Below are 18,154 nucleotides of genomic sequence, written 5' to 3' on the forward strand. Positions count from 1 at the left end.
GAATAATTAAAAAAAACCTGTGGCAGACTAAACTTGGTGACTTTTTCCATCAAGGTAACAATTTTTTTTTATTTGAGGAAATTCACCTTATGTCACTGAGTGTGAAGCATTGTAAAGTATTTGATACAAGTCTTTTCAAAAGACTATTAAAATGGCAAGATGGAACACCAAATGTGATTGTTTCAATGAACATGTAAGATTGCTAGGTTTGTACTGAATTAGTAGCAAACTATTAAAGAAAGCCACCGGTCCACTTCAAAAGAAATCCATGCTTACATCCAAATTCTTCTGATTGTAAAAATCCAGGTAGATAACATTCAGATTTTAACATGACTTTGTGAACTGGCAACAAGAAGTGATGACCCAGGAACATTTAATTAATATTATTTTTTATTTTATCTACATTTTATTTATTCTTGTAAGCATTTTTAGTTGGTTTGCATATTGAGAATCTAATCACAAGTTATTCTTTCATATCTGATAGCCATCAGATATTTATCAGATATAAAGTTACTCTTTTACATCAGGTAGCCATCAGATATATTTACAGATATATCAGATAATATGAGAGTGGCTCTCATATTACTACTCTTCTATTAGTAAAGCTTAACTTAGCTACAAAAACAGTTTTAGCAAAGAGTATTGCAATGGTTCTAATTAAAAAAATGTTTTTCTTTTTCCTTTCTAACTAACAAATGACATTACTCCATTCTTTCAAGGCAACAGAGTAACTGCAGTCTTGTCAAAGTCATAAGAAGTAAATTTTCTAGTCTTGTGTTTCTGAGTGCATTTCTTGAAACCTAAAGAAACTTTAATTTAGTCAAGTATGAAAAGCTAAAGAATTGTAAACTACCAATTTTAAAAATGAGGCTGAAGGAAATTTTTAGTGGAATTCCTTGAAAATTGGTTTTGGAACTGATAATTGTTAACCTTTCTGGTCTCTCTCTTCCAGACAGAAGAAAAGCGCATTATAAATCACTTGCAATTTATCACTTGGCCAGAGCACAATACTTCCAAACTGGCTGAGCAGCTTGTAAAATTTATTTGTTACATGAGAAAAGCTCACAGGACTGGACCTATTATTGCTCACTGTAGCACTGGCATTGGAAGAAGTGGAGTTTTGCTGTGTGTTGAAATTCTTCTCAGCCATATAGAAAAAGATTTATGTGTAAGTATCAAACAGGTCATTGTTAAGTATTACAAACTGGTATGGATGTCAACAACATGGTGAAATCTCTTAGAACAGAATAAATCCTGTAAGAATTTGTTCTAACAAAGAATAAGCCCAGCTTTCATTGTTTTAAACAACAAAGTAAGTAACTACAAATCTACTATTTCTAAAAAAACTGTCACAGTTTGCCCATATGAATATGCTTAAATCTTTTTTTATAACATGCATGTCAACCAAATAAAAACTGTTCTCTTCTGATAGTTCAACATCAAGCAGATAGTGAGAGATTTGCGAGATCAGCGTTTTGGCATGATCCAAACTAAGGTAAGTTCTAAATATGCAACTAGATTATTATTTTTTTTAAAAACCACAATCAGTGGCACTATTCCCCATGCAATGATAAATCTGGGGCTTAAAATATCATTTTAGTGCTCTCATTTGAGGAAAGTAACAGCCTTCTAGGCAAGTGGTGTCTAGTTTTAAATATGAAGATTTGTCTCCTACTAAATAAGTGAAACAAAAGCAAAGCAGCAATATAGGACAGACACTGCACCCCTCTTTCTTTTTCTAAAGCAAGAAAAAAAGCAAGTATCACCGAAAAAGTGATTTATTATAAACCCTACCCTGCAAAATCACACCTTTCAGTTAAATTCTTGCTATTGCTGAGTTATCATCACCAAGTAAACCCTTCTACTCCTAGCTAAACCCACTCCTGAGAAGATTTTTCACACAGAGGAAGAGAAGATGCAGGTAACTCACCTTAGAGAAAACAGTTGGTGAGAATAAAAGCAAGAGAAGACTAAAACAAGTTCTTTCTACAGGCAAATATTTTAGTATATGCTTTGATATATTTTCCTTCAGGGTAATGATTGAGCCAGTAACTAAAATTAAGCAAACATATAACCTTCACTGTCCTAAATGAGAGTTGAGCACATGCTTAAACTACAGTGTTCCTGTATTTTACCTGTGATGGAACAAAAAGAACAAGGATTCTCTGAAATACGTAAGTTTTGTATCCATATGACAAAGATGCTGATGTTATAACCATACAACATATAACCATACAACTTCAGGTACTCCATCCTTCTTTGTCTATAACTTATGTTGAATGTAACCAGGTGTTTCACACTGGTGTCTCCACACACAGGATGAGTATTTATTCTGTTATGAAGTTGTTCTGGAAGTCCTTCAGATCCTCCGAGCAATGGATTCCTACTGAATATTATTCCTACAATATGAATCTTCCTGTTGCTGTTCCACATGGACTCCAGGAACTGCTCAGCAACTACTTTAAAGAGACGTCAAGCCAGCAGACAAGTGTTATTACATGCTTTTTTAGAATTCCCTGATTTCAAAGTAATTTTAAAACCTTGTTTAACATGTCCTGCGTAAGTAATGTATTTCTTGGCTCAAAGGATGAAGAAACAGCCAGCCAGCACTGCAACACTGCTGTGTTAAATTGCTATGGACAATTTTTGCACTCTGTGTAATAACAGATTAATTGCTAGGAATATATGTTGGGGCCGTAGCAAGGCTATAGCAGCCTTTGGAATTAACTTTACTACCCGGAGGGCAACTATAAAGATCTAAGATTCTGTTGGTGTTGGTGGAAGATTAGCTGACCCTTATCTATTGTTGTGCACTATTGGCTTCTGGACAGCAAATCAGTATTTACTCCAGCAGTTATGCTTTGGCATGGAGGCACTCAATTTGGTGACTTTTGGCTGCTTGAACAATGTAGAACCATTCCCAGTCATTACTCCAGCCCATGAGTTTATACCACTATCACTAGGCATCTTAAATCAAGAAACTGACAGAAAAAATAGAATGCCTTTAAAGCCTGGTTCTCTACAAAGGAAGAGCGTTCTAATAATTAGACGGGAGACTAATTTTTTCCAGCAATATGAACAGATGTAGATAGCATCAGTATTTTCATTCTGCATCCATAGAAAAAGGAATGCTAAGCCATGTGAAACAACTGTGTGTGCGTTGTGGTACACACATACATTCCATCTTTCCCTAATCCTTTACAATGACTGACTATCTTTTCATTCTTACCTACAATCTGAAATATGGGATGTCCTGCTGGTCTGAGCAGGGGCTGAATCAGATCGTTAAATTAAAGAACTCTCTGTACAGTTTATTTTTCTTGTAAAAAGTGTTTCTATTTGTGTGGGTGGATTTGAGCAGAAATCTGCTGTTCAAGGTGTAAGATTGTATTTGTTTCCATAATAGTACTTCTAAGTCCTTATCTAGAAGGTGACATATGGAAGTGATTAGATGTGCATTAGAAGAGTAACTTGGAAACATAGGAAATGGAAACAATCTAAATTGTACATATTTTTAAAAATTATTTGGTTTATGCTAAAGAGAAAATATTAAGAGGCATTGGCTATAAAATTGCAGTTGAAGCAAGAAAATAAAATACCTATTTATTTTATTACCTATTACAAATTAGAGGTTAATAATTCAGAAAGAATGGTGTATTAAATAAAATTTAAAGCATGGCTTTTAGGAAAAGCCACTGTAATAGAGTTATAATTAAGGCCAAGACACATTTTTTCTTTCTGCCCTCCAATAGTCTAGAGGCAGGAAAATATAAAAATGCAATTAATTATGTGACCCAGATGCTAATTTCAAGCATATTAATAAAGTTCCAGAGCAACGCTAAATGCTAATCCAGGAGTAACCCTGGATTTATATTGATATAAATGTATGCAGAATTCAATATTTTGTCTTAAATTCATTGAATTTGGTCCTTCCTCAAAGCATTACTCTCCATACATTCTGCGTTTATTATCCTTACGCTGCATACAAAGGACTGTTCGCACAATTTTGACAAATATCAACAGCCAATTTTTTTTTCATAACTTTGTTACCTTCATTTGTTATTTGGCCTTCCACTTTGACTTTAATTACTGCACATGTACTACTAGGCAATCAGTGCATTATACTGTAATGAATGCACAATTCATCTTTTGTACCACAAAAATTTAACAAGCATCCTAGTGAAAATATTCCTGTACTTCATGCAAAGGTGTTTGTTCTGTGGCTTAGAACAAGTAATCTGGATTTAGAAGACAATCCTCATAGGTCACTATTTTTGCATCATCTTTGCAGTTGTTTGAAAGATGTGTTTGCTGTTTGACTTGAGTTTTTTCCTGTTTTGCAAAGATATTAAAAAGATTTCTGAAAACAATTTGCTTAATTTCATTTTTTTTTTAAAATAAAAAGCAGCTGCAATACCTAACTATTAACCAATATGAGCTCTACTTTATTCATAGGGGCTTATCTTTAAACTTCCTCTAAAGGCAGATTTTGTGATGATGCGTAGTGGAATCTGGCCACATCCAGCAGCTGATAAGCATTTACAGACACACACACACACAGCACAACTTAGTGTCCCACTTCTGTGTTCGTTATTCATGCAAAACTCCCTGGAGATCGAGGCTCACTGATATGCATTCATTTGGAATAAAAGATAACCCACTCTTTAAAGAGCTCACACTACTTGGCAAGTCAGGATAAACTGAAAAGGAAGGAAGATCTGTTGTCCTATTTCATTCATAGGGAAGTGAGGCGGTGGTTGGTGATTTGTCCAAGGTCTACAGATTTTTGAAAAACTTGGGAACTGAGCACAGATGATAAAATCTCTGATTCTTTGCCTACACACAAAACCATCTTTCAGTCAGAAAAGAGACTCATACTGCTTTATATGACTTCTGACAAAATATTATTTAGCATATAAAGTGAACTGACTGGACTTTGCACACATCCTAATATGCAAAATATGTGTTATGGTAGAGAACCTCAGTCTGTGCCTTTGGTCACTCTTCTTACTTCAGAAGTGGCATTGAGCTAACCCTTTGTGCTCTACCACCTGGTTGCCAATCAGGACAAACTGCAGCACAAATGTGAATGAAAAGAGCATGATTATTGAAGACAGTGCCTGCCATAACAAGCCAAACAAATAAACATATGCTAGTTCTCAGATTCCTACTGTAGCACAAAATCTTGTCAGTCAAATTCTGCGTTTAGACAGTAGCTCTGTCCACAGACCAGCTTGTGAAATCGTATTTTGGAGAAGTAACTGTTTTACCAGCACTGAGACTGCTGTTAAGTTTTTTTATAGCTACAATTTTATCTCAATTGAAAAGCAAGTGTAGCAAGGACAACCACTGCACAGCTGTAAGGTTACAAAATCATGTGTGTAGGGGAAAACAGGTATCCACATTTTTCTATATAACATCTTCATTGAGTTCCATGACCTCAGAACTGCCACATGCTGATGTCTCTGTGTACTCTAGTACCCCATCTACAACAGAAAAGATACCTGAAAATACCCACACCTGACAAAATGTTACTATTTACAAGAGCATTGTCAGGTTTAAATAATTGACTTTAAAAAGTAGCAACTTGTCCTAATATAATCACATTTCCTTTAATTTTTTTTTTTTTAAGAAAGCCTGAAAATTAATCTAATTTTCTTAGATGAGCCAGCAATTTATTTTTTTTTTTTGGTCTTTTCAGCTGAAGTTCATAGCCTCGCTTGAACAACAGGCCCTTCTGTGATGAAACAGAGAGCAGCTGCAGAGGGCTCGTCCTGCCAAAGAGCAGCGATCGCTGCCATCTAGGGGCAAAAAGCGGCTGTGCCAGGGCTGATCGCAAGCTCCTGCCCTGGCACAGACCCATCCGTGTCTCAGCTGCAGAATAAACACAGCCAGATAAATGTAACAGGGGGCTCGTGGGCACATTCCACTTGCTAACTGAAATTATGCCACTGTGACTTCTTGCCTATACCTGCAAGCAGCAAGAAGCTCTCTCAGGAACATTCTTTCTATTGGATAATAGAAATACTGAATGGAATTGTTTTCCTGTGAAAAAACAGAATCATTCAAATGTCCAAAATGGGGTCCCCCTTCCACAGACAGGGTCTGAAGGGTGTGTTGCATCCACACTGGATGCTTCTTTGGTGTTGTAATGCAGTTAGGTTAGAAATTACAGCAGTTTGGTGCTGCACAAGTCAGAGTTCCCAACATCTGAGGGGATGTAAGTCTATACTATTCTCCCTTCCTTTACAGTGTTAGCAGTAATAAATAGTACTTTAAATGATACTTTGCACTATCTGAGTGTCTTATTTATTGGAATTACATAGGAACAGCAACTCCAGCTGCAAAACACTCAGTTACTAGTGAAGGACAATGGTATTTCTCACAGCTATTAAATCACAAAGCTGGACTCTACATGAAGATTACCGACCTACTGCTTGCAAGGCTGACTAAATATTATTGTAATACTACAAAATATAGAAGTCAGTTGAGCTCTTTACACAGAAAGAGAGCTCACCCTTGCAGGCTAAGCAGATTGAGAGTTGGAGTCCACTATTAGATGAAGCTTTTAAATGTCCAGTAATGTGTGTGATGGAAGAGCACAGCACTTAGAAAGACATGTAACACTGAGATGTGGTTTGCATATTATCTTGCACAGGCGTAGCTTTGTAGGGTTAGAAATAAGCTTGTGAAACTAGAGTATTCTGTATTGCCATACTAATATAATCAGTTTTTTCTTGGTCACGTTGTGCACACCAGGAGTAACAGAACCTCATACCTAATTCATGCTTCTCCAGGCCCAACAGCATGGAACAAATAACACTGGATCCTAGAACCACACTTGAGAATAGCTGAGATTGGTAGGAAGCTCTGGGAACCACCCACTCTAAACCCTCCAACTCCCAGCAGTGTCACCTTGAGCTCAGGACTCTATTCGCTTGGGCTTTGGGTATCTCCAGGATGGACACTCCTTGACATCTCTGCAACCTGTTCTTCTATTTGACCATCATCAGAGTAAAAAGTTTTTTTCCTGATGTTTAAACAAAATTTCCTGGATTTTAGTTTGTCCATAGCATCTTGTCCTGTCTTTGGATACCACTAAGAGTTTCTACCGTTTCTGCTTCTGTATCTCTTTTCTCCCTCCTGTTCAGGAATTTGCACATATCGATAAGATCCCCCTGAGCATTCTCTTCTCCATGCTAAACAGCCCAAACTCTCTCAGCTTCTCCTTACACAACAGACATTTCTTAATTCCAATTTCTTAATCATCACAGTGGCCTTAATATTCAAGTACTGGTTTAGAGACATTATAAGATTCCATCCAACAGCTACATCCAACAGCTTACTGAAATTAGGAGATAAGAGTTTTTGGTGCCTATTGACAAGTGATAGCTGCTGTTTCAATACCACTGATCAAGGCCTGAGAAAACAGTATGGGAGATTAAGAAAAGATTCAGAGTATGGAGCATATTTTGGATGTCAGTCTGAAATATCTGCCAGTGATCATCTCTACTTTTTTATGTAGTCTTAACTGTTCAGTATCTTCTCATATGAAGTAGGTGGCTATTCAGAATTCACTGCCTTTTCTGCACAGCACCAGTTACACATTCACGCCTGAGGGACAGTGAACTTTCTGCAATCCTGTTCTGAATTATACAGCTATTTAGCTTTCTCATTAAACCATTCAAAAACAAAACCCCAAAAAGCAGTTAAAATGCCTGAGAGCAGTACACCCCCAACCAGGCGACAGACACAATGGGGACTATACAGTAGCTGTCCAGCACCCCAGCTCATTACACAACCTAGCAATTAAGTGAGGTTGCCTCCCCTCCCTGCATTTGTTCTCTTGAGAGATGACAATCCCTTCTTCTCCTTCCTGTTCAACACTCTTGGAAAGACATGCCAATGACTGTAGGCTTTCCTTTCCCATCGAACTGCTGTAAAAAGCTTCTAACTACTTCCATTACCACTTCCTTCATGGCTGAAGCAGATTTATTCCAGGCAAAGCACCAGCTGCAGTACCTCTTGGCTCATTCAGTACACCTATCAATAGTTCCCAAGGCAGAAACAACATGCTGTGAGCTTGCCTAATGCCAGCACCTTTGGATAAGTGACAAGGACACTATGAGAAATAATGAACATTAGGGAAATGTAGCTATAGCAACACAAGTGTTCACAAAGCAAATCCCCACCATGAGTGCAAGTAAACTGCTGTTATTGTATTTGTAAAAGTGCTGATAAAGCAGGAGCTTGGGCTACAACATCAGGAGAAAGCACGCCTGGCCTGCAGTCTTGCCACAAATGGTAACACATGCAAAAGCACCCCTATGGCAGACAGAAACTTAGCTCACACTTTCAGAAATGATGGAACAACAGACCCAAATCTGAGTCTTTGTAAGAATATCCAAAACTTCCCTCAGCTCTTTGTTTTACTGCTCCAGATTTTACTGCAGGTTTAACACCATGCCATCAAAGGAACCATCCTGATGACACTCTCATGCTGGTCAGGAGGCTGCCATTGTTCCAGAAGCAGGAACTAAATCTTGGTCTTTCATTAACCTATGCTGCTTCCACCCTTTTTTATCCACTGAAAGCAGGCAAAACTTGTAGCTGAGTATTCAACAGGAGCACAGACAATGCTTTCTGACCTTTTTTTTTTTTTTTTAACCTTAAGCTGAAATATTAGAATAACTCACAGGAAATTTTGACTTTCACTTGATATAAGAAATAAAAAGTTAGTTTATTTAACTTGGAATAGCACTACACATATTTCTCCAGAACTCCTGGGTGCCTCTCCTCATCATATCTATAATTCATTTTAAGACAAGTTCCTTAACAGTATCATGCCTCATTTTCTTTGTCTATTGCTTTGCTTTCTTAAAGAAGATGTATGAGTTACAGGTAATGCTTGGGAAGTGGTGAGTGAGTATTCAAGTAAAAGACAATACAAGACATGAAATGTTCTTCATGCTTGCACTTTTCAGTTACCGCACATTCCCCTTCACCTCTGTGTGTGAGTTAGGACACATGTAGCATATATCTATCTCTATTATTAGAAAATTAGCTCTGAATCATTATGGGGAAATTTCACTAAGGGTAAAAGTAGGATTCTGCTAAGGTATTATTTGAAAACTGAGTAGGAATGAAGTGGTATTCCACAGCTAGAAATTCTGCTGGTATCACCTAACTTGAGTCACTTAGCATGGACTCAGCATCATTAAAATTGTTTGACAGAAATTTTAGATCAAAAGACCTAAAACTGATCCCAAAGATAGAATCCAGACAAAGCCTGGAATGCCAGCAGCACTGGGATGACCACACCTCTCAGCTCAATACAAATACCCAACCCGTTCACAGCAACATTGTTCTAGGCAAGAGCATCTTCTTCCAGAGCACTCCATGCCAGCTCCTGCTGAGGTTTTCAATGATACAGAGATTACTCCACCTATTCCTCCTCTCATCAACATTCACTTCAATCCTTTGCAAAGAGCTGGGTGAGTGCTGGGTTATGCTCTTCTGCCAGGCTTTGTCAGTGGCCCAAAAGGTTCAATTATCCTAGGAGTCCTCCTGGGATTTACATAACACTGCTTTGAGCTATATCAAAGTATCTGATGAAATTCAGTTACTTCCTTGGACTTGTGAGAAGAACACAAACTAGGAGCACAAGCAAGTAGGTATATCAATAAAATATCCCTTTCCTTCTCCTTTTCCAACAGTTCTCCCCTCTTAGTAGTTCCATTAATAGGGCAAAAGGTTTACACACCTCACTTTTGGTCATGCACCTTGACTCCCAGTTTTTTGTAAATCCTTGAGGAATTCAAAGAGCAGCTAGGCTACCTCCAGGTGGTCAGGATTTCACTGGTCAATGGCCTGTAACCAGCTGAAGTGATTACAGCCTTGGGTAGGAAAGAAGAACAGTTATCAAAGCTGCTGCTCTCTGTAGCTTCAGTCAAACTTGCTTCAAAATCATTACACAGCAGAGATGGGGGTAATGTGCCCATTACTCCCATGTTTACATCCCCATGGAGGAGCTTTGTCCTCTCCACAGCTTTCAGCCAGAGGGTTTACATATGTTCAATTCCCTTCACAGTTACCCTCCAAAATGCCAGCACTTCTCTTCCTGTCTGGCTGTTCTTTGAACATTGAGTGTGATGTGAGTGATCTGCTTTTGACTCTCAGTTACTTCTGTAACAGTGGAGGGCACCAAGCCTATATATTGCTACTGTCTTAACTTCTGTAAGAGGTAGAATATACTCTCTCCAAATTCATCTTATGTCACAAGCACACATGATGCATACTGATATGTAAGAAAGCTGATGAGATTGGGAAGGGCATCTGCATTAGTGTGGATGCCATGGGAGCAGGCTGATAAAGGATACAGATTTTCAACAGATTATGCAGGAAATGAGGCTAGCTGGCAGAATTCCCACCTTTCTTTAACTTTTTGCAGCAATGTTTTGGTTTTTTTTTTTTTGTTCTCACCTTCTACTAAGTCACAGAATAATCTACACTAAAATCAGACATCAGTTCAGTCCTCAAGACACAGTAATGTGTGTGTTTGCATGTGAGTGCACGTACGTGACACTGCTTTCTACAGAATAGAATCAAAAATATTCAACCAAGTGTCCTTTTACAGCTAGAAGAGACTTTGTAAGTGTGGATTTTACCTTCATTCCTTCCTGGGCAGGAGAATCTTTCTGATCCAAAAGATGTCACGTATATAGCATTCTGTGCATGGACTTAACAGCTTACTACTGTGTCATAATGGTTCCATGAACTCCTCATTGTCAGCAGAACTTCATCCAACTCCAGCACTGGTCAGGGAAGCTAAAATCATGGTCTTACTAAGCTCTAAACTCCAAAGATTTCAAATAGTCTGCCGTGTTGAAGGCCTAAGGTCTCCCTTAGGTTCATGCCGTGTGCTCACTATGCCCATGCAAACGCCCACTCAGCAGACCAGCTTTCAGCAAGGGCCCATCTGTGTGGAGCTCTGTGCTTGCATGAACATGAGAGGAAAGGGCTTGCAGAGTCCTAGGAGGACTGGTGCTGACAATGGCCTGTCAGAGGGGGAAATCACCCAGTGAGAATATGTGTGATAGACCCACTGGAGTGAATTAGGTCACCTCATGCTGTCAGAAACAATAGGAACAGAGCTCATACAATGGCAAGCAGCCTCGTATATGAAGGTTTGTGGACAACTGGCTCTGCTAAAAAGGTTATCAGCAGTGATACTACACATCATGACATCACTGCAGAGATGACCTGGCATGTGAAGGGAGGGAGAGGTCTTCACAGCTCAAAGCACACAGTCAGAATCCTTAGAATAAAAATTTTCTCCTACATAGTTAAGAGGACATCTGCTTTGGACTTGATAGGCTGAAAATCCACCCTGCTTTGTCCTCTAACCTAGCTCTTTCTTACCAAAGGATGAAAAGATAAATAAGCTGCAGCAACAGGCTGCAATTGCTTAAACTTACCAGTGACTGAAAAGTCTGAAAGGTCCTTCTTCAGCATCCTTCAATGTGTATCCACATTCTGGACTCTCGGTTGCAGCTAGATCTATGATGCAGTTTTCGTAATCACTCCTGAAAACTTTGACCGTCATTTTACTGATTCCCTCCTAAATTCATTCTTTCCCATTAGAAATCTAAAAAAGGAGGAAGAAAAAAAAGAGATTGATTAATAACATTTCAGACTTTTCTGCCTTTTCAAAGATCTCACAAAACCTCTGGCAAATGCAGGGAATGCTCTGTTTTTCAGGGGACACACTGTTCCAATATCTAAAACACACTGGGAGAAAATCTTGCCGGTTATTCCTTGCTCCATCTTGTAAAGGAAACTGCAGACTGTACACAGCTAAATCCAAAAAGTGCTCTTGCAAAAATGAGAGGAAAGGCAATAGGGCTTACGTTTATGGCATTTCAAAGATCCAGAAAAAAGGGAAAACCCATTCACATACATATTCATGCAGATCAAACAGGATAATTAATTCGAACTTTATGCAAACCCTTCCTCTTTCCTTACCAGAATTAGCCTAAATATAACTTTAATTTCACTGCCTTTCCCTTCACTCAAGTTTTGTGCCCATTTCAAGACTCACACCTCATCCTCCCTCTGGACACACATATCTAACTGCTCACTAGTGGGCTGCTGAACAAATCCACAACTTTACGTTCCAGGCTAAGGTACTATATGTTCCTTTTGCAAATTTCAACATGATGGACACTGGTTATATCATGAGGGTCTAGAGCTGCATGATGAGCAGTTGTGACCTGCACAATTTGGGTTTTATACTGATATTCTGACTAGACTGATAAAAAGATGACCACTTATATTCTTGCAAAAATCCAATGACAAATTCTTTGTATTTCAGCTGTTATGTCCCACCAGCATTTCAAGCCCTTTGATCTCAGAACTATACAGCATTCAGAATGTATCATTATAACATCATGTTTAGATTTTGTACTCTTGTGATTCTGAGAAAATCAATAAATTTTCATTGCTTGCTTTGGGGGGGGGGGGGGGGCTGTTTTACAAAATTTGTTTTTATAAATTCTTTTGCAGTCATCACTACAAAAAGGCTTGTGATCTTTCCAGTTCCCACCAGATGTCACCAAGCTCTCAAAGATCTCTGGAGTTAAGGCAATAGAAGCCTCTTGCTTGAGTGCCAGCCCCTTTCAAGAGAACAGGGTAAGGAGCTGAGGACTCTTTCCTTGTCAGTGGATGAAACGCTGCTGAATTACCAGTGGGTCTAAGCTGTTATGATTTCACTGCTGTTGAACAGTTTTATCTGAAAGGATTCAATCTTTTCTCACTTACTGCTAGGGAATAGCACCGTCACAGTTCTGCTCTCCTCTCCCTAGCAGGAAGCAGATACAGTAACATGCATCAGAAGCAAGCTTGTGTTACTGCCTTTCACACTACATACTCAGATGAAGCGGCCTGCCTGAGACTTCACAGGGAGTACTGAATTCAACTGGGCACTGAAGCCAGCTTTCCATACCCATTTTGAAAAAAAACATTTGCCAGTAAGCATTTTGCTTTTCTAGGCAGCGGTTCTCTTCTGAGTTTTACTGAGTGCTGAGCATTGTGGTGTCCTGCACAGTATAAATGCCTGAGGTCTCACTCCTCTAATATGTCTATTTCCCAAGAATAAGCCAGCTTGCCAAGAGGCTCTCCTCAATGCATCACAATTGGCAGAATAGCACTCTCAAGGCTCTGCCATCAAGAGGAAATGTTCAGACTCAAAGAGATTAGATGCACAGACTAAGTAAGATGAATAGAAGTTGACAAATATCCAAGATGGATTTTTGAGAATGAAGAGGCTGAAAATGAATGGATTTTAATGAGAGAAGGAAAGGAAATTCACCATGAATTGCAGACATCTATTGTCCTGAAAGGACATTGTTCCCCATGGCCCCAGAACAAACATGAAAGGAACACATTCCATGAGGTATTGTTGGGGCTGGTTTGACTATGGCAGCTTGGGCTTGGATAGAACTTTTCATGGAGGCCTTCAAATCATTTCACTTCTGAGAGCATTATTTATGGGCTTTTTACAGACACTGAAGTACACATTGAGACAAAATGATTTAGCCTTAAGGTAAACAGCTCCCAGAGCTGGGGAAGTGAATCCTGATCAGTATCAACGAACCTCTGCCCTAGTGCCTTATTTCTGAAACATTGCAAATGGGGAAACTTGGCAGCTGGTTTTTTGCACCAGCTCTCACAAATGACATTGTACTGAAGTAATCATTGTCTGTAAGAACAGCAGAGCCTGTTTGTCCTTTCTAGCTGGGAATAGATTGCACATTGCTCCCTACAGAGCACACAGCAGTCAAGGGCATGCAAAAGAACAAACAGTTTGGGCACACTTGTTGGAGCCTTGATAAACTGACAAAGGTCACAGGGTGATTCAGATCAGGAGATAGTCTCATGTGCTGTTCCTGTGACTCAGCAGGTAACCCTAGTTAGTCTTGTGTCCTGTCCACTGCAGCTATCAGTGTTATATTTTCCTCCTGGCCTATCAAAATAAATAATAAATATTCTAAACTGGAATATCCTCATTTTAAGGTGTGAGCTATCTCTAATAGCTGTGTATATCTTTTGAGAAGTTCATGACTGCGGATGGAACACACACCAATTTTTCACCACTTCATGATTACATGGTCCTAATTCTTATTTCTGAAAAGGAGGGGGGAAATACAATTCCAGCCTGGGCTTTCTCTCCACTTTTTTTTTTCCCCCCTACATCAACTAAAGTGACCTATATAGTTAGCACAAACACCTCTTCAGGGAACTTCTTCCTCAGCTGGGACAATGACTAAAGACAATATCATTGTATTTACAATGCTTTCTTTTCGGGCAGAATAGTAATTTCTCCTCCTGCCATACACATCTCATTTTGAAAAGTACATAGAAACAGCCAACATTTAAAAGGCAGTGTAGACATTGTAACACACTGTCATCTAGTACAGAATCAAATTACCCTTCTTTTCTCCCTCCCATTAGCATCCATTGTCATGACAAACTCTACCTACACACATGTGACTCTGGGATTAGAAGCACAAACCTCTGCCATTTACAGAACACTGCTTTTCTCCTTCACTGCAGGCAGACACTGACACAATGCCTTTGCCCACACAACAGCCAGCCTTGTTCAGTTTGTGGTGCAGCCCATGCTATTGAATGTCCACTGCTTCTGGTACCCAATGCAACTACACAGTAATTCTAATAGCTGGCAACTCTCTTGCAGCTGCCTGAGCTGCAGTCAGATCCATGACCACAATGTTGCTATGAACTATGTTGTTGATATCCATGTGAATATCTTGATTTTTATTTGTTTTGTAACTGATTGGAAATTTTCCACCTTTGATGCTATTGTAAGGAACTCAAGCCATAAAGCAGAAGGGTAGCAGGATTCTGATCAGCTGCACACTAACTTCCAAACTAAAAAGCCTGTACTTTACTTCTGACTCTTTTCTTGATCCATTTGACTTCACAATATTGTTCTATTTCTCATCTCTTAATTATTGCACAAAATGATTTTCCCAATTAAAAATATCAGATGAAGGGAAAAGAAGAATGAACGGGGGAAAAAAAAAAGCAACAATGAATTTCAAAATGTATCTGAAAAGCCAAAGCTTCTTTAGTTTCCTGAAATCTAGACAAAACTGTAGAGGCCCCCAGGAACAATTCCTGTTTCCAAGCATTTTAATAAGCAATTTGAGCCAGAGATTTCTTTAATTCTTCATTAAAAAAAAAAGATTCCTTAGAGGCCAACTTATCTTGAATGGTCCTGTTGTAATGAAGTATTAATAGAGAGAAATCAATTTCCAATATCACTGTCTTATCATGCTTTCAGAAATAAGTGCACCTACCTACCATGGCTCGGGTTTAGTTACTTTAGTCCTGCTGCAGAGAGGCAGCCCTACCTGTTGCCTTGCCCTCCTGCAAAGCAGAACAGCACATGCCATCCCAAGACAGAGCACAGAAATATCTGACTCCTTAGTTGCATCGATGGTCCTTGTTTGCTTGTATGTACTCCCTTGACAAAGAAAGGAGTCTCACAGCAGTTAATCATAGAAATCTCCTCACAGTCAAGATTTGTGGTTTCTCCCAGTCATGAAGTCCCTTCAGGCTTAGTTGCATTCCAGTCTGGGTTTAAAAAATTGCTAATGGAAAATACTTCCACACCCAGTGGCTAATTACTTTCTCCCTCAGAAGTAAAATCTTGGGTTTGTTATGAATTTGTTACTCTTAACTGTTAGTTTCAAGGGATAGCAGAAACACCTAAAAGGGACAAAGGAGATCCTGTAGTACCTATATTCTTATGTTTTAGCCTTCTCAATCCTACTTTTAAGTAACTGATAATTAGGATTTAAAGCCCAGATTTTTGTTGATTCATGTCTGCAAACCTAGAGCATGAAGAACGAATTAGTGATATTCACTGAACTTTCTATAATTCCCTTTACCCCCTATAAGGTTCAGTGTTGCTGACATCAAATGCTTGAAAATAAGAGAGGCCATTCTTGGAAAATTTGAGTCATAAAAAAAATAAGCATTTCTTTTTTTATTGTGTAGTGTTCCAATTGTTCAAAGTTATATGTTCAGATTTTCTTCCTCAGCCACAATAATTTTTTACTTCATAAGCAGATGACTCCATGACCAAGTTTTCAAAAAGACAAAAATAAGGCAAAACACTTCACTTTAAAGCACCAGACTTAGTGATGCTGACAATTCCTACATGGTTCCAAATGAAATGGCACATAGGCCACAAGTAGCAGGAAGTTTCTTGCTGGCACCTAAAAATTGGTATGCTTTCCTTCATGCCCTATCGCCACTAAAAAGGAAAAAGATAAATATCAATACAAATTGTGATTGTGTTCCTGAAAGGAATTGTATCATGTTGGCATGCAGGAAAGGAGCCTTGATGCTCTCCAGAAGGTCCCTCGGTTTCCAATATGAGAGGCATTGGGTGTTGTACAAACTCCAATATCGACAAAGCAGTTGTGACCATCTAAAATGCACAGTATAGCCTGGAAAGCAACATTCAGATCCACAGCTAGGGGCAATACCCATTTAGAGAAACTACTCTGATCCTTATTCCCTCACTGGACTCTCAGATATTTCAGATCCAGAATCTTATGGACCTCATCTCTGCCCAGATTTTGGTTCAGTCACCTCTTCTGGCACAAAACAAAGCACAATGAGCTCTAACAGTCCCTCGGTTGCCCATGTTGTCTGAAAGAAGGTCACTCCAACTTGGGCATCTGGCAAGCCTAAAGTAGCAGCACAGTATTTTGAGCATGAAAGACAATGCTGAGAAATTAAGTCATTTGGTTCCCAAGCACAGCTGGCTGCCTTCGTGTCCCTGAGAGAACTAGGGCTTGGGGGAGGGGTAAATATTGCATGTTTTAAACTGTCCTTATTAACTAGACATTTCATTTAAATTGTACTTAGCACCTGCCTCCAATTACCTGACTTCAAGGCCCATGCATGACAGAAGCTGGAGCTCTGATTAAATCCATGCTTCATACTAGTAAGCCATTAAACCAAACCAAGGCTCACCGCTCCTTTGAAGGAGATCATTTGTCTTCATTAAAAGTGCCCATCCTTGATTGCCCTGACAGGAGGTTCTCCCTGAAAGATAATAAGGTCTGTTATTGTTGAGAGGTAAAATAATATATTGCAGCCCTCTAGAGAGTGATTTGTATTTATTAACGTTCTCACAAATTACTGCACCCTGATTAACCTGTGACTGTGACAGGCAGCAGAGTGTGCTGCTCATCATGGCCATTCATGCTGGCCACTGTCTCTCCTCAGATCACTAAGTGGTAAAAGCACATAAGGAAGTGGCCTCCTGCCCTTCAGTGATGTCTTACATCTGTCAGGGAGTGATGGACAAAGCCTTAGCCAGGTTGTGAAAACCCAACTAACCACATCTTTGATCAGGTCCTAATGTTCTTTGGTCCAGATACAGAGAACTATACACATGTCAACATCTTTGATATTAATATGACTATAATGCTACACATTTGAACTAGTGTCTTGTATTTCTCATCCATAGAGTTTAAAGTATTCTACAAAGGAGGTCCAACTTCAGATGTGAGGAAAGGGAAAAAAATGGAAAGTCAAAACTTTCATGATCACCTGAGAAGCCAAGGAAAAATAACAAAAACAGGCACAGAATTCACGTTTTTTGACACAAGCCATGCCATTTGGCACACTGAAAACTGTACAGCTCCTAATACACTGTTCTTTTGTGACAATCAAAATCAAACTAGAATCAGTGTTCTTCCACAAGTGGAAGTAAACCTTCTCCAGAGGTTCTGTGCACAGTTGACAGGAAATATGCAGGAGACTTAGAGGTAGTTAAATAGCTACAATTCCTACTGCAGTGAGAGTGTTTGGTAGCCCATCTCTGGGTTCAGCCCTGAGTCTCTTTTGTCCACCCCCCAGAAATTTAGAGCTTATAGTTTGCTACAATAGCCAATTTCAGCTAAACTAAGTTTATTCCATTCCCTGGCCTTTAGGTAATTCTTATCAGGCCATTATGTTGGGGTTCACTTTCTGTGAGAAAAGTGTCAGAGAAATACTTCATAGTGCCCAGGTCAGAAAACAGGAATGTGTCTGAAGATCTGCTCCCATCTGT

The 18,154-nt window shown here is 39.1% G+C and overlaps 2 protein-coding genes across 4 annotated transcripts in view; one reads left to right on the forward strand and one right to left on the reverse strand.

Moving 5' to 3' along the window:
* The window catches only part of FRMPD2 (FERM and PDZ domain containing 2), a 61,166-nt gene extending 56,799 nt beyond the window's left edge, over nucleotides 1-4,367 (forward strand). The window contains exons 44-46 of the mRNA XM_086900394.1: nucleotides 953-1,168; nucleotides 1,433-1,495; nucleotides 2,319-4,367. Coding sequence (XP_086756520.1) covers nucleotides 953-1,168; nucleotides 1,433-1,495; nucleotides 2,319-2,390 — 351 coding nt within the window. The 3' untranslated portion in view covers nucleotides 2,391-4,367. The remainder of the gene's footprint in view (nucleotides 1-952; nucleotides 1,169-1,432; nucleotides 1,496-2,318) is intronic.
* The window catches only part of MAPK8 (mitogen-activated protein kinase 8), a 268,471-nt gene that overhangs the window by 119,565 nt on the left and 130,752 nt on the right, over nucleotides 1-18,154 (reverse strand). For 2 of the 3 annotated variants that reach the window (XM_086900418.1, XM_086900429.1), the window contains exon 3: nucleotides 11,478-11,647. The gene's annotated coding sequence lies outside the window, so the exon portion shown is untranslated. Of the gene's footprint in view, nucleotides 1-11,477; nucleotides 11,648-16,979; nucleotides 17,143-18,154 lie in introns of all 3 variants that reach the window. The other variant, XM_086900420.1, reaches the window with a different exon arrangement.

The sequence above is a fragment of the Cyanistes caeruleus genome, chromosome 8 (assembly GCF_971803275.1).
Source record: "Cyanistes caeruleus chromosome 8, bCyaCae1.hap1.1, whole genome shotgun sequence".
NCBI lineage: Eukaryota > Metazoa > Chordata > Aves > Passeriformes > Paridae > Cyanistes > Cyanistes caeruleus.